At 38.3% G+C, this 17,057-nt stretch overlaps 1 protein-coding gene across 1 annotated transcript in view; it reads left to right on the top strand.

Annotated features, from left to right (window-relative positions):
* BEND2 (BEN domain containing 2) overlaps positions 1 to 17,057 on the top strand; it is a 31,149-nt gene that overhangs the window by 11,864 nt on the left and 2,228 nt on the right. The window contains exons 3-9 of the mRNA XM_067566087.1: positions 2,095 to 2,249; positions 4,601 to 4,672; positions 4,869 to 4,943; positions 7,293 to 7,397; positions 9,208 to 9,733; positions 14,398 to 14,598; positions 15,495 to 15,616. Coding sequence (XP_067422188.1) covers positions 2,095 to 2,249; positions 4,601 to 4,672; positions 4,869 to 4,943; positions 7,293 to 7,397; positions 9,208 to 9,733; positions 14,398 to 14,598; positions 15,495 to 15,616 — 1,256 coding nt within the window. The remainder of the gene's footprint in view (positions 1 to 2,094; positions 2,250 to 4,600; positions 4,673 to 4,868; positions 4,944 to 7,292; positions 7,398 to 9,207; positions 9,734 to 14,397; positions 14,599 to 15,494; positions 15,617 to 17,057) is intronic.

Below are 17,057 nucleotides of genomic sequence, written 5' to 3'. Positions count from 1 at the left end.
ATATATCATCTCTTGTCTTATATTTAGATTGTAAGATCTTTGGGGGAGAGACTACTTTTGTACAGCACTTGGCACAATGGGGTCTTGGTCCATGACTATGGCTCCTAGGTGGTATTGTAATATAAATTATAAAATTAGGCAGAAATAGGTAATTCTGCTAATGTTTTTTCCCTTCTTCTAAGACTTTTTCTTTAAAGAGTTCCTGCCTCAAACTCTGAAAGTAGCAGAACTGGAAATTTGGCAGGGGAATAAATAGGCTTGGAGGCTGAGATGTGCCTTTTGCTTTCCCTTTCGCAAATCCACAAAATTTGGCAGAGCTCTAAGCCACTGGAAATAGTCATTTACACATGTTCAGTAGACTTGGCTAAAGGGTTGCTGTAAAGTACCAAAAAATGCCATCTGCATGGACGGATTTAATCCTGGCATGTCGTATCTTTTGAGTGCTTGACTTTGCAAACTTAGCATAGTATTTGTATGTAATTGTAGTGTCCCTGTTTTTGATGATGTAGTTAGAGACTTGACAGAGCTTCCATCATACAGGAATTGCCTTATGATTTGTGGGACCTCTGGTTGCTAGAGGGGAAGTAATAGGGTCACAATGAAGAGGTGAGATACATTCCCACTGCCTGAGAGGTGACATTGGTTAGGTCTGTGATTTGCTGAGTCAGTGCAGAGCAGGAGGGGATGTACTAAGGAGTGGGGGCGGGGGGGAATGTGACACGCAGTCTTTTGCATTGCTTGTATTGCAAGCCACCCATACTACTTTAAACTGTTTCTGGGCTTTATGGGCTAGATCCCCAGGTGCCCAAGCAGCACTCAATGCATCTGTGAGGTGTGGGCATAGGAGACCTTACACCCCTTTCTCCATCCCACCCCCAGTCCTGTTGCAAGTTGAAGCCGCCTCATTAGTATTAATAATTATTTGTTTGTAAAGTAAGAGAGCCCAGGAATTGCAATGGGAGATCATGGCCCCATTGTGCTAAGCACTGCACAAACACACAACAAAAAAGAGTCCCTGCCCCAAACAGCTCATGTTTTCACCAGCAGGTGAAATATAAAAAAATCAACAGGGGAAGCACAACATAACAAGGGATGATTATGCTCTATCCTGCACTGGCAGATAGCTCTCAAGGAGCAGTACCATCAGCCAGGATCACATCTTGGACCAGCCCCTACCTTTTCTATCCCTATTTTTAATTCTCTTTGTACCAGTTCAGAAGAGACTTGAGATGGACTGAGGATCTGGCCCTCTAATTTAGTTGTACATTTTAAGATAAAATTTGACATATGATTCTCATTCAAGAAGCAGTAACTTTTTTTTTCCCAGTGTCAGTCACAGGCAAACTTAATTTAGTCATGTATAAGTTACAAAAGTATTAAAATAGAAGTTTGCCAATGTAAAGCATTTGTTTGCAGCTCTACAGTTTTGTTGTTAAATGTTTATCAAACAACATCACTTTAATTTGCTCTAATCTAGATCATCAACTTTTTGAAGCAGGGATTAGGATCAGGTCTTTTTCTTTGCACGGCATTTCACAGAGATAAACACACTCACAAATTAAAGATAAGAGAATTGAATACTTAGGGAAGGGAGAGATGAGGGTAAAGCAAATACAGACAATGTGAGGTGTATTGCATTTTGAACAATATGTTTGTTTAAATTCTGATTTGTACCCGGGGCGGGGGGGTCGTTTAACTGGAGAAGGAGATAAGGCAAGAACAGAGGTGTGGGTAATCCAGGAGTGAAAGTTATCCATGGAAAATATGGCAAATGAAGTGGGTTTTGAGGAGGAATTAGAAGGGGGAAAGTTTTTAAGCAAATTTAATTAGAGGATAAAATGGGCAAATAATTAGTGCTTGATAGTCAGGGAGTAATTGATCTTAAATGGACAGGATGCTGATGTTTTAAAAATAAGCTACTGTTCATGCTTTTCATGGCAGATGTCTAAATCATAGATTCTAAGGCCAGAAGGGACCCTTGTGATCATCTAGTCTGACTCTTCCTGTACAACATAGGCCATAGAACTTCCCTGAAATAATTCCTGTCAATTCATTGTTTCCTAACATGTTTTCTTTTAACTTTGGCTTTTATAGGAGGCGAAGGTTTGTCAGTACTGAGTGAGCCAGTGGTGTCACAGATGAGCCATTCTACAAGTGTGCAGAGAGATGGTCACAACCCAGAAGAAATGGAGTTTGTTTTTTTGCATAAAAGACGACGACTTGCCCCCTCTCTGGTGGGAAATAGCATGGTATGTGTATCTAAACAAATACTTGCTCTGCTTTTTCAGGCAAATTGCACTACTGTTAGCAGTTCCAGTTCTCATGTGAGAGAATTGTTTTGTATACTTCCCCCTTTTGGGGATTATTATTATTCGTATATTACAGTAGCACCAAGAGGGTCTTATTGGGGTTGGAGCACCATTTTGCTAGGCATTGTACGTGCACAGAGGAAGAGTCAGCTCCTTTTCTGAAGAGCTGACAATCTAGGTTGGTCCTGCAAGCAAACCTTTCTCGTGCAAGCTCAGATTCTTCTAAAAAGCAATATCTATTAGGGGCACATCCTCTTCCTTCCACAGGGTTCCCAGGATATGAGAGATGGAGTGACACCAACCACTCTTTCGTTCCTTTTAACCGAAGGGCAAAAATCATTGGGCAAACTATGTCCAAAGATAGGTCACACAGCTCTCACATTGATGCATATCTGTGGGCAGAAATTGGTTCATAGCATGGAACTATGATTTCATAGATGAAGAACGTAAAAGAAAAAGTTGACATTTTAAATATCCACAGTCAGTGCTCTCATCAATACTAAAAGGGGGTGCCAGTATTACACATTACATCATTTTTCATTTGACTAGTGTGACAGAAATGTGATGTAATTTATTTTAAAAAAATGAAAAGCAAAATAAATAGTTTATGCTGGGCAAGAAGGGCTTCCTGCAGTTTACCAGTAAAATGAGTGTCTTTATTTTAATTTTTCAGTCTTTGTCCACAGGGTGGCACTGTTGATTCCTGTCTCCAGGAGATTTTCATCTAACAAGGAAACAATGGGCGTGTTTACACTGCAATTAAAAACCCACAGCTGCCCCATGCCAACTGACTCAAACTCAGGGGGCTCAGGTTGTGGAGCTGTATAATTGCGGGTGGACATTTGGGCTTAAGCTGCAGCCCAAGCTTTGGGACTCTCCCACCTCGCATGGTCCCAGAGCTCAGCTGCCAGCCCAAGCCCGAACATCTACCTGCAATTAAACAGCCCCTTAGCCCAAGCCCTAGTCAATTGGCACAGGCCAGCCGTGGGTTTTTAGTAGCAGTGTAGAGGCACTTCCACAGTCTCTCTTAATGTTACCTGCATGTCTTGTTGTGTCTAGAGTTTTAAGGAAAGACCATTTTCAGTACGAAGAGACCAGGCCCTACCTGTTTTGTGCTTCACATTAATGAGAGAAGAGCTTGTGTTTAAACAGACAATCAAAAGATCTTTATTGTTAACTTTTGACATCCACTTTAGCATCACACAGCCTAGAGCCTACTCCTAGCTACAGTAAGTAGCACTGTTGTGCTGGAAGCATTCATGAAGCCCTGCATTCCTATGGAAAAAGCCACCCTTTAACTCTCCAGCCACATCCTTGCGTAGCAATAGTAACTGCTCCAAAGAATGTTAGTGCTTAAAGGCTACAATGACAGACTGTGCCAGATCAAGTTTACCCCAACATATAAGGGTTTGTCTGGATGCATAGTTACACTGCTTTAAACAAATGTGTAACTTTTAAATTGACTTATTTAAACCATCACAAAAGGCTTTGCAGGCCTCTTAAATTGATATTAAACCTGACAAATGTTTGTACACTGTCTAGCACAATGGGGCCCTGGTCTCTAAGGGTTACCAAAATACAAATAATACACTAAATCGATCATAACTACTTAAATTGATTTAAGACAATTTTAATAAACCAGAATAAGAACATCTTAACAGGGTTTTGCACTGGTTCTAACTAAATCCATTTAAAAATTGATTTAAGTTAAACCTGTTTGTTTATTGGCAAGGCCTTACTTGTAAAACATTAAATTTTTGTGAGGCATTGTGAGTAGAAAAAAATTGCAGTGAAAACATTCCCTGCAGCCTAAATATTTCTTCATTATTTTAGTACATGAGTAACTGAAAGTCATATTGACTAGTAACTGACTACAAACAAAAGTGAAATTGAGTAACTTTGTCCTAGCTGAGAGAAATGCAGCAAGTAAACCTTCTAAGATGTGAAAAGTAATGTGGATTTTGTTTTTCTTTACTTTTTTAATAAATTCAAGCGTCAATAAAATATACATGGATATGTATGTATATTTTATTTTAAACTATTACTTATAATCCTTATAAAGGAAAACTGACTTGGCAACTTACATGTCACAATTACAATGTGATTAATCCTCGAACAAATATATATTAGTCTGCAGTGTTTGAAAACATCCTCCTCAATATTTGCCACCAATTATGTATTGAGCCAGTGCTTTGAGTTCCTGAAAAATATAAAGGTCATCTAGACTGCTTTGTGCCTTGTATTCTGTGATTATTCCTAATTTTACATGTTTCTTAATTATGTTTTTCTAGATAAGATCCAGGGAAACCGAATATGAAGACAGTGGAAGTGTCATATATGAATATGAACCAGATTATGAATGTGTAAGTCTTTTTTATTGTTTTTTGTTTTGTTTGTAATGACTGCTGCATTGGGGGGGTTCATTACAAAAATAGTTTTGTGGTGCTTTATTTTAAACATGATATGAGATCCTGAGCTGGGCTTTTCTCTGTATATGTTGCTGGCTGCAAACGATCATGAATTTAAGTTTCAGTTTAACTTTTTTTTTAACTGGAACAGGGAAGTGTTGTGTCTGAAGCATCCTACACAGGAGATCAGCAGAAAACCCTTATGGAAGTCCTCAACTATTGTCAGGTATCACATTTTTCTCTTTGAAATAGTTTATAAACCTCTATAAAACACAAGGTAAAATTATGAAACACTTTTGTCCCTGATACGTAAGCCCCTGTATAATCCATTTGCAACTTCACTGCATCCAATTATTCATTTCTATAAACTTCACTTGACTTACCTGCAAATACATTTTGCTTATTTTTTATTGCAATTTCTATATGTAGCTACTGAGCCTTTTATACTGTAATCAGCCTGAGAGTGGCTCCAAAAGTTCAATATTAATACAGCGTATGTAATGCATAGTCCATTGATTTACTTCAAGGGATTGCAAGGTAATGGGGAATGTTTGGCATGTAGATTTTGAAGGCATCTGAGGTTTGCTTTTATAATATTATCTTATTCAGAATCTTGTTCAGACTGCATTAGGAGAATTTATTGCTTATATTATCTGAAGTAGTAACTGGCAAGCTGAATAACTGCACCAGTGAAGATAAAACTAAATTAATCCCTTACTCATACAGGTGAGCAGTTACAGTAGGGCTACTCCTGAAAGTAATGAGTTTGTAGGGAGCATCTCTTTTTGCAGTGACTTATCACTAAATATTAGTTAACGTCACATATGTCTTACTGGTTGTACCAGGGCTGCATGATGAGGTCATTGTATGTTGCTTTTAATACACAAAAATGTAGGCTTTTATAGCACCTTATTATGTTGAGGCATTTCATAGTGCTTTAAAGTCTGTCTTTGCGCAGGGCAATGGTTATTAGATGCCATCAACTTAAAATCTAGTCAATTTTATTTTTTAAATTTAAAAGTAATTTCAAATTCTTCACCTGCCCTGTAAATTTTTGTGGTTTTATAACCATATTTTTCTATTCTTTTTCTAAATTTCTTTCTCCCCCCAGTTGTTGATGGAACCACACAAAAAGCAGGAGAAACTGACTGTTATGGAAACAATGACTGACCACACACTCTGAAAACATAACTTGTTTCCTTTCTATTCATTTAGTTTAGTAACCGTATGTGTTGCTTGTAATAATGTGTGGGTTTTTTAAAGTTGTACATAACAATATATATGGACAGCTGTCAGCCTTTGAACTCCTGTTGGATTTACATGGTTTTTATGTATCTGATATTTTGAGGTCTTTACAGTACTGTTACTTTAAAACCTTCATATGAGGCTATGTTTACACTGACAGCGGCAAAGTCGCCGCCATCAGATCGACTTATCTGGATCGACTGAGCGGTCAGAGAAGACCCACTCAGTCGATCCAGAAGTTGACATTATTAATCCACCCCCGCAAGTGGCGTAGCGCTGCGTCAACGGGAACACGGTTCCCGTTGGCGCAGTGCAATGAAGATGACGCGCAGAAGAGAAGCACAGCAGTCGACGGGAGTTACACAAGTTCTTTGCGTACTTTGCGTAACTCCCGTCGACTGCTGCCGAATCACGGATGTAAGTGTAAACCAAGCCTTATTCTCAAAGTAAAGCACAGTCAATTTTTAAATCTCTGGGAGACCAAAATTATTGATCTTGAAAAAAGACTTAAGAGCAGCCAAAATGTTCTGGGCACTTTCAACCAAATAAGTGGCTTTCAAATTCTGTTTGTATTTTTTCCTTTGAGTGTAGTCAGTGGGTGTGCAATTGACTTCAGTGTTATATATATATATTTTTTTTTTGAGTCTTGAAGCTGAAACTTTTGCTCATAGATCACCTACACTTGTCATTTTACTTTGGAGTGCATATTCCTCCAAGGTATATTTCCTATCTGTGATGTAGAAATTAATACCTCATGAGCTATTTATCAGTATCTTAGCCACATATTTGGAAATAAATATATAATTCTATTTTTAAAGGTTGCTAACTACCCATAAAGCAGTTAAGCCTGTGATTTAAATGTAGTATGGCACTTTAGATAACACACAATTCTTCTTGTGCCACTATTCTACTTCTGAGTTTGTTTGATGTCTCTCTAATGTGAAATTAAATGTACTATTATATCAATTAAAAATCAACTGTATGTTGGATGCAGTAGGCAGAACCATCTTTCAGGTCCAGTCATGTGCAGGAGGATGTTAAAAGAGCAAGAGTAAGTCTTTCCCTGAAATTAGATCTTCCAAAAGAAGCATACTTTTTTAAGCTTGAAATTTACCATATAATTATCTTTCCTTGTTGTGTATGAGCCTTTAATACACTTACAACATGTATTTATTATCTTCTGAACGGTTGCAAAGAGTAGATATAAGTTAAGGGGGGAACTTCAACTTTAATGAGACTTTCTTGCTTTTGTCAAATTTAAATTTAATGCTTTTTATTTACTTTTCCTCTAAGAGTAGAAATATTCTATTACTTTCACATTTATTGCCAGGCCATGTATGATGCCATTCAGAAGTTGGATAAGAAATTTGACCTGCTTCATCGAAAGGTTTCAGAAATGCAACACACCCGGATGAAGCCATTGCTCCTCAAACCTGTGAGTGTTAAAGATCTGAAATGTTCACAGTCCCTTTACAAGCATGAGTAGAAATTAGAGGGTTAAACTCTCTCCTCACCATCCATTGTTGTTAAAAGTGGGTTCAGCATCCTTTAGAGCCAGGGTATTTACTTCTTGGCATTTGTGAGCTCAGTCCTCTGTTGGTGTAGTAGTATCCAGAGGCCCCAATCAAAATCAATTTGTAGGCTAGGTGCTATACGGATCCATCCTGGCTGAGTGCTGTAACACTGTCCTAAGAGTTATAAAGTGGGTACCACCACTTCCTCTTCCTCCTCCTGGTTTTTGAATCAGTCCTAATCCACTCTGCAAGGAAGATAGGTGATGTCTTCCCCTGCTTCATGGGTCACACTGGGCTTAGACAGGAGATAGACGTCTGGACACCTACAGGGAGGCAGCAGCGTGCACACCCGGAGGCAGAAACATAGGCACCTAGGGAACTTTTATTCTGAAAATGTAGCTGCTAAGTGAGTTTAGGTGCCCATAGGATTAGGTGGCAGCCGAGAGGAAGTTCTGTGGATTGCAGTGCTGCCTAAAACTGGGACTTAAGCACCGAAGCCCCAGATTTAGTTGGGTAAGTCCTTTTGTGGATCTGAGCCTTAGTCATGTTTTAAAGACTCCAAGTGATGGAACATGTACCACATCCCTTTATGATCTGTTCCAATAGTTAAATTATTCTTACCATTAAAAATTAATATATTTTTGGTTTGAACTTTACTGAATTCAACATTCAGGCTTTGGACCTTGTAACAACTTTGTCTGTTAAACTAAGGAGTCCTCTAGTCTCAGATATCTTCCCCTCGGGTAAGTAATTATAGACCATGACCAAGTTGTCTCTTAAACTTCTCCTTAATAAACACAATAAATTGAGCTCTTTTAGTCTTTGATAGTAAAACATATTTTCCAGACCCTCATTATTGTCATTTCTGATCTCCCCTGTTTTTGTTGGAAGAGTTGTTGGGTATCTTGGAGGAGGTATATTTTTAGCATTTACTTTATAACTGTTGTATAATAGTCTCACAAAGCATTCTTTCTCCAAAATGTTAATTATTGAAATTAAGTAGGTATTACTAAAAATTCTTTCTTCTTTCAAAACAGACTAACACGGCTACCCCTCTGGATTTCTTCTTTCAGTTGCTTCAGTTTTATTCACTTAATATCATTATTTCACAAATCATTTCCAGTCTGCATATGAAGTCTTCCAGACTAAATAGGATCTGAACTTCTAATGTGTCAAATAAACAGAAAAAAGGGTGTCAGGCTCAGACAAAACAAAACTTTTCTGGTCTTCATACATCATAAAAAAGCCAACCAAAAAAAAAAAAGTTGCAAAACCAAATGTTTTTCCTTTAACACAGCAGCAGGAGCATCAGCTTATCGCTCAGAAAGCTGGTGACACCAGCTGACCAAGTTTTCAGCAAATATTATACAAAAACTATGCCAATTACCATCTGCTAACATGTATTTTCTCTGTTCCTCATTAGCTATTATTTAGCTCTTGAAGGAATGTTATGCTAGTAGGTGATTGGAAGCATTTTAGAAGCTGGATGCAAACGCAAGATAAGAATGCTATGTTGGTGTCTGGACACCAAGTGGAAACCAGTGAAAAAAGAGATGGAAAAACATGGAATAGTTAGACTCATGGTCAAAAGGTCGGAGCTACCTTTATGAAAAGGCTGTAGTTAATATCATATGCTTAGGCTGAGATCTTATCTCTCTTGTTCATGAAGGGAAAAACAGAACAGATTTGTGCAGTTTTACCTTAATGATTGTTTTCCAATCATATTTGCAGAGGCCTGTTGGGTTTACATACAGAAGTTCCAATCATTTACCCCAAGGAAAAATTAGAGTACAGAAACCAATGGAAAGGGAGTCAAGTCTTCATCTCTCTCCCCCAGGACAGGGAGGTCATAGCCCATCAGTGAGGGTTAGGCTACAAAAGAGCCATCTCCAGACCAACTCTGCAATAAAGCCTGTTCAACAAACTCTTCAACTTGAATCGCAACAACCTGTGCTTAGGCAAAGCCCACCCTTACCCACAATAGTCTCCACTCACTCACTGCATCCACCATACACAGTGGCTAACAGGATCCCTGACCTTCCTCCGCAATCAAATCTTGTAACCACAGTCGTGGAAAGCACCGCCAATGTAGCATCTTCAGCAGTGGGCTCCCCGATGGTGTCGTCAGTGATGCCAACCACCTCTGAAACCAGTTTGGGAAGAAACACCATGATGATGAATTACAGGGCCTCACCGGGAAGTACGAATATTAATAAAGAGCTGCCATCTTCTTCTGTCTCTATCAATCCTAGTTTTGGTAAGTTACAAGTAACATATGCTCACAATAGAGTGGAAAAATACAGTGAATAAAATGCATGCTTAAGAGGCTCAATTTTTTTTAACAAAAATAAATGAGCAGAGCTGACTACCTCATTTTGCATTTTAGAAGTGGATTAATATTTAAAGCTTTCTGAATAAAGCTATCGGGTGTGCATGATACACTTGAAGTCAAATAAGTGATGCAATGGATAAGACAGAATCTGTCTGGGCAGAAATCACATTGGGGAAGACAGCTACTAGAGCTTCCCCTGGATTAGTGCTGGGGTGTGCTACAGACCACTGGGTTCTGATTTGGATATGGATAGAGACCTCCTTGATGTTTTTAATAAGTAAATACTACTGGGAACTGTGTGATTATGGGAGATTTTAACTTCCCAAATATAGACTGGAAGACTAATAGGGCTCAGATTTTCCTGTATGTGACAGCTGACAGATTTCTTTACCAAATAGCTGCTGAACCAACAAGAGGGGATGCCATTTTAGATTTGGTATTGTGAGTATGGTGAGGACCTTGTGAAGAACTGGTATTAGGAGACAACCTAGGTTCGAGCGAGCATGAGCTAATTCAGTTCAAAGTAAACGGAAGGATAAATAAAAATAGATGTGTGACTAGGGTCTTTGATTTCAAAAGGGCTAACTTTAAAAAATTAAGGGAATTAGTTAGGGAAGTGGACTGGAATTAAGAACTCATGGATCTAAAGGTGGAGGAGGCTTGAAATTAGTTCCTGCAAATTCCACTTGAAGTAGCTGAAGCCTGCATCCTAAGGAAGGGGGAAAAAATTCACAGGCAAAAATTGTAGAGCAAGGTGGATGAGTAAGCATCTCAGATAGGTGATTAAGACAAAGCAGAAAGCCTATAAGGAATGGAAAATCGGAGGGATCAGCAAGGAAAGCCACCTCTTGGAGGTCAGAACATGTAGAGACAAAATGAAGAACTGGTTGTAGGAGACAACCTTGGTTCAAGCGACCATGAGCTAATTCAATTCAAACTAAATGGCAGAATAAACAAAAATAGATCTGTGACTAGCATCTTTGACTTCTAAAGGGCTAAGTTTAAAAAATTAAGGGAATTAGTTGGGGAATTGGACTGGACTGAAGAACTCATGGATCTAAAGATGGAGGAGGCTTGGGATTACTTTAAGTAAAACTGCAGGAACTATCTGAAACCTGCATTCCAAGGAAGAGAAAAAAAATCATAGGCAAGAGTTGTAGACCAAGCTGGATGAGTAAGCATCTCAGATAGGTGATTGAGAGCCTACAAGGAGTGGAAGATGGGAGGGATCAGCAAGGAAAGCTACCTCTTGGCGGTCAGAACATATAGAGATAAAGTGAGAAAGGCCAAAATCCAAGTAAAGTTGGACCTTGCAAAGGGAATTAAAACTAATAGTAAAAGGTTCTATAGCCATATAAATAGGAAGAAAACAAAGAAAGAAGAAGTAGGACTGCTAAGCACTGAGGATGGGATGGAGGTTAAGGATAATCTAGGCATGGCCAATTATCTAAACAAATACTTTGTCTCCTTTTTTTAATGAGGCTAATGAAGAGCTTGGGGATAGTGGTAGGTGGCAAATGGGAATGAGGATATGGAGGTAGAAATGACCACATCTGAGGCAGAAGCCAAAGTCAAACCGCTTAATGGGACTAAATCAGGGGGGTCGGATAATCTCCATCCAATGATATTAAGGGAACTGGCACATGAAATTGCAGCCCATTAGCAAGGATATTTAATTAATCTAAATTCAGGGGTTGTACCATATAACTGGAGAATTGCTAGCATAGCTCCTATTTTTAAGAAAGGGGAAAAATGGTGATCAGGGTATTTACAGGCCTGTTAGTTTGACCTCAATAGTATGCAAGGTGTTGGAAAATTCTTTGAAAGTGAAAGTAGTTAAGGACATTGAGGTTATTGGGACAAAATACAACATGGCTTTACAAAAGGTAGATTGTGCCAGACCAGTCTGATCTCCTTTATTGAGAAGATAACATATTTTTTTTAGACAAAGGGAATGCAGTGGATCTAATTTACCTAGATTTCAGTAAAGCATTTGATACGGTTCCACATGGGGAATTATTAGTTAAATTGTAAAAGATGGGGATTAATATGAAAATTGAAAGGTGGATAAGGAACTGGTTAAAGGGGAGACAACAACAGGTCATACTGAAAGGTGAACTGTCAGCCTGGAGAGTGGTTACTAGTGGAGTTCCTCAGGGATCGTCCTTGGAACCGATCTTATTTAACCTTTTTATTACTGACATTGGCACAAAAAGTGGGAGTGTGTTAATAAAGTTTGTGGATGACGCAAAGTTGGCAGATATTGCTAATACAGAGAAGACTGGGATATCATACAACAAGATCTGGATGACCTTGTAAATTGGAGTAATAGAAATAGGATGAAATTTAATAGTGGAAAGTGCAAGGTCATGCATTTAGGGACTAATAAGAACTTTTGCTATAAACTGGGGATGCATTAGTTGGAAGTGATGAAGAAAAGGACCTGGGCATATTGGTTGATCACAGGATGACTATGAGCCGCCAATGTGATGTGGCTGTGAAAAAAGCTAATGTGGTCCTAGGATGCATCAGGCAAAATAATCCCAGTAGAGATAGGGAGGTGTTGGTGTTGATCAGACCTCATCTGGTCTCCCATGTTTAAGAAAGATTAATTCAACCTGGAACAGGTGCAGAGTAGGGCTACTAGGATAATCCGAGGAATGGAAAACCTGCCTTATGAGAGGAGACTCAGAGCTTGTTTTATTTAGCCTAACCAAAAGAAGGTTGAGGGGAGATATGATTGCTCTCTATAAATACATCAGAGGGATAAATACCAGGGAGGGAGAGAAATTATTTAAGTTCAGTGCCAGTGTGGACACAAGAACAAATGGATATAAACTGGCCATCAGGAAGTTTAGACTTGAAATTAGATGCAGGTTTCTAACCATCCGGGGAATGAAGTTCTGAAACAGCCTTCCAAAGGGAGCAGTGGGGCAAAAAACCTAGCTGGCTTGAAGACTGAGCTTGATAAGTTTTATAGAGGGGATGGTATGATGGGACAACCTATTTGGCAATTGACTGATCTTTGGCTAATAGCGATAAATATGCCCAATGGCCTGTGGAGGAATGTTAGATGGGGTCAGTTCTGAGTTACTACTGAGAATTCTTTCTGGGTGTCTGGCTGGTGAGTCTTGCACACATGCTGAGGGTTTAACTGATCACCATATTTGGGGTTGTGAAGGAATTTTCTCCCAGGGCAGATAGGCATAGGCCCTGGGGTTTTTTCCATCTTCCGCTGCAGCATGGCGCACAGGGTCATTTGCTGGTTGACTCTCTTTACCTTGAAGTCTTTAAATCATTATTTGAGGACTTCAGTAACTCAGTCTTAGGTTATGAGTCTATTACAGGAGTGGGTGGGTGAAGTTCTTTGGCCTGCATTGTGCAGGAGGTCAGACTAGATGATCATAATGGTCCCTTCTGACCTTCTAGTCTGAGTCTATTAAAAAAGTTAGTATGTGCACTGTACTAACACACATACTTAGTTGATCCTTGCATGTTGCTGATTATTCCTATGTGCAGAATAACGGCACTTTAACAAATCTTAGTTTTACAGTAAACATAATGCTGTGTACTTATGTTGCAAATGTAACAGAAGAGCTAGGACTCCCTGCAAATACAGTGAACTAGTATGTGTCAGTAAAATCTCAGCAGCCATTACAATGGAAGTGCAACGTATTAGAGTTTCTCTAAATCTAAGGATTTCCTTGGTAATGCTTTCTTGTTAAAACTAAATATTCTCTTGTATAATAAATACTTATGATAATTATCATAAGTATGTCATCAATAAAGTGAAGTATGGAACATGACTTACAGTATGTGCTGCTTTGGGAAAGCAGCTTAATTGTTTTGTGTGTAAGGAACGCTAATTCTTGAATGGGACAAGGCAAAGGTTCTCTGTTTTCATTCTTTGGACTGTTTTCTAAGATATCATTTAGTTTTTCAAAATGTTTGTCTGTGCATCATCAAAAAGACCTCCATGAGCTATTATACCATAAGAGGCTGTAGGCAAGCACTCATGACACAGGCAGATGTTAAGTCTGTTTATAATCTATTTATACCCTGAGTCATATGGAAGGAGGCAGTTTTGGAGTTTAAAAAAATAAGCAAATCTGAATGTGATTAAAGGGTGATATAAATAGCGGGTGAAGCGTTCAAAGGTGCCTCAACTTCTGTTTGTGCACACCTGATAAAATTAGCATTCACACCCCATACCTTCATGAGGTGTTTTCTTGAAAATGTGTATGCAAGTATCTGCACATGCGCAACATAGGTCATTCTGAAAATTTTGCCTCGCATGCACTTAAATGCTTTTTTTTTTAATGCTATTACTATTATTTAATCAGTGTGGGTGCTTTATATGAATGAGCTAAGAATGCTTATTCAGTCAGAAGATACTGACAGAAGCTATTTCTGCCTCTCCTGTAAATGCAAAGACAGATAATATGCAGGATACCTAGTTCTGGTAATGAAAGGTTAGGAAATATGAGTTTACTATGTCATGAAGTTAAAAAGAGAGAAATTGGTTTGGGGAAGAGTGCCTTTTTTAACAGATGTGTGCTAATCCTTTTTAATGTTTTTGCTTTACAAAGAGTATGTTGGTGACCCAAAGAGAAATGTTAAAGTTCTTGGAAACTATTTGATGAAAGCTCGACAAAAGACCAAACCAAAGTACGCAGCACGCTACCTAGTCCGTGTCTTGTTCCCCAAGGAAACATTGCTATGTAGCATTATGGGTGTCAGTGCACGAGGGCGCAGGACATTGGATCCTAACAAGGTTGCTGCGGTAAGAGGTATGCTAACTTACAAAACATATGAGTTCACTGTTCTTCCTCTAGAGTTTTCTTGGGTCCTTTAATTATAAGTCTTCATTATGTCCTTCAGTTTTTCTTTTTGTGAATCCTTATCCAACAACCTGGATCCAGCATTACCTGGTAGTGGAAATTGCTCCGCTCTGCACCTTTGGGTTTTGAGGGGAACTTTTATATAGTTACCCTCAAATGTTTGTTGTAAACTCTTTCAGTAGAGTTTCTCTGATTACTCATAATTTCTTATTTTTCTCATTCATCAATCAGAGTTGATCATATTAATTTTATATAATGAGGCCTTAACACATGTAGGACACAAGCTAATGGACACATCAGCATTTTTCTCCTAACTTCTCATTTCATCCTTGTTTGAAAAGTGGTAAGTGGCAACATTTTGAGAAATGCCCTTCCCAGTGTGCAATGCACGTGCGCACATGTAGACACACATTAGCTACTCATTAGCTATTCATTGTAGTTGCAGTTTTATTCTGTCTTGGTAGAAAGCAAACTGCAGTTCATATGAACAATAGAATGATGTAAGTTAGCCCATTTGCAAGTATTGTCATCTCTACTGATAGTCAAGTGGTTTGCTTGGCCATATATCAACTAAGATATATTGAATAATGAAAATTCTCCTTACTACGTACAGAGAAACTTTCTGATGCCACTCAGTTTTGTAATGTGATGTACAAGTATATTGCTGCCTATCTTGAAACTACCAGTCTACCATAAATTTCCTTAATAAAAGCTAAAATCTAAAACTCATTCACAGACCTTGGTAACCACTTGAAATTGATGTCGTATTCTTATTTGAGTAAAGCTCTTTTTAGTGCTGCTTTATTATCGCATAGTTTAAAAGAATTCCTACATTTTGTGTGCAGAATTTCTTGCAACTCATTTCCCAAATTATGATCTGAGTGAATATGGAAGAGACTGGAAAACTTGTATCACAAACGTCAATGCCATGATCCGCTGCTTACGCTGTGAAACCAAAATAAACCCAGTAAGTCATCTCAAGGTGTAATAGTTATTAATGACCGAATAAATGCTTTCTTATAGAACTAGATATATAAGTACCTCATCACATGAGCCCCATAATTTAAGACATTTTGGGACTTATTTTGTCATGGTTCAACACAGTTTCACTGATTCCAGTGACAATGGTATGTGTGGAACAGTGTCAACATTTTTATATTTGTATAATATTAACAAAAGAAACACACACACAAAATCCTAAAATGAAAATACGGTAACGTGCCTACAGGTAGTAAAATTTGTTGCAACTTATAGTAATTTTATAGAATAATTACCAACCTTATAAAAGTTTAAATGGCTAGTTATTAGAAGTGGTCTGAATTGTTCTCAGTCACCTATCCAGTTAAAAACATGCATAAATCTTTGCAGAATTGGATCGCTGTATAGCTAGCTGCCCCACTCACCCTGACTTCTATCATTAGCGCAGATTATTTCTTGCTAGAATTTATTTTTAAGAGCTCCTCAGTAAGGATCAATTCAGACACACTTATAACTGTCATGCATGAATATTTACTTAAAAGAAATAATTTTAAAAAAACCCAAAACACCCGTAGTTTTTAATCTATCATTTTTGCTATCTATAAGACTATTACTACTATAAGAAGTATTTTAAGTCTTCGTTTTTCAGTATTAAATAAAATCATTTGCAAGTGCCATTGTTTTGGTTAAACTAATGGAGTGTTGACCCTTTGTTTTTCATACCACTAATATTAGGTCACAAAAATGTATCTTAAACTATTGCTGGACAATAAATTGTCTCCATGTCACTGGAATTTATTTGCCAATTAATTTATTATCCATCAATGTTGTTGCAAATTGAATGAAAACTCCCTTGCTATCCTGACTATCAAACCCCTTCAGTAAGTGTCCTTCCAAAACAATGTGCACTGACTTTAGCAATGTACTCTGTTTCTCTGAAAAATTGCACAGTAAGATCCTTTCCAGGAAGCCTTAACAATTATTTCACTCCCGCGTCCTGTACTGTGTTGCAATAGCTAGGGGCTCAAAACAGTGTTGGAAAGGTGACTTACAAGTTAAATAGTCATTTTGTGCAGAATTCTGTGATGCAGTTGTTCAGCTACCTATAAATGTTTTCTTGGCAAGTAATGTCTCTGAGATTTGTATTGGGTGCAATAAAAGGATCAGAACTACTCTACCTATACTATAGATCTTCTGGCCTCTTTAATTCAAACCAGTGATGTCATCTGTCTTCCTATTGTTCATGGATAATAGTCACAGTTACACCCAAAGTATCTTAGGCATGACCTCCAACATTTCCCACTTGAATCATTTTTCCTCTCAACCTTGCAACCCTTGAGTCTTCAGTGAGTCTAGGTTATGCTTCCCCAAGACCATGCTTCCATTGTATACTCTTATAGGCCTTCCCGCATCCAGTCACATATTTCCAG

The sequence above is a fragment of the Emydura macquarii genome, unplaced genomic scaffold, assembly GCF_026122565.2.
Source record: "Emydura macquarii macquarii isolate MOO-44397 ecotype Brisbane River unplaced genomic scaffold, CSIRO-AGI_Emac_v2 contig_2734, whole genome shotgun sequence".
NCBI lineage: Eukaryota > Metazoa > Chordata > Testudines > Chelidae > Emydura > Emydura macquarii.
This window is presented reverse-complemented; position numbering and strand designations above follow the sequence as displayed.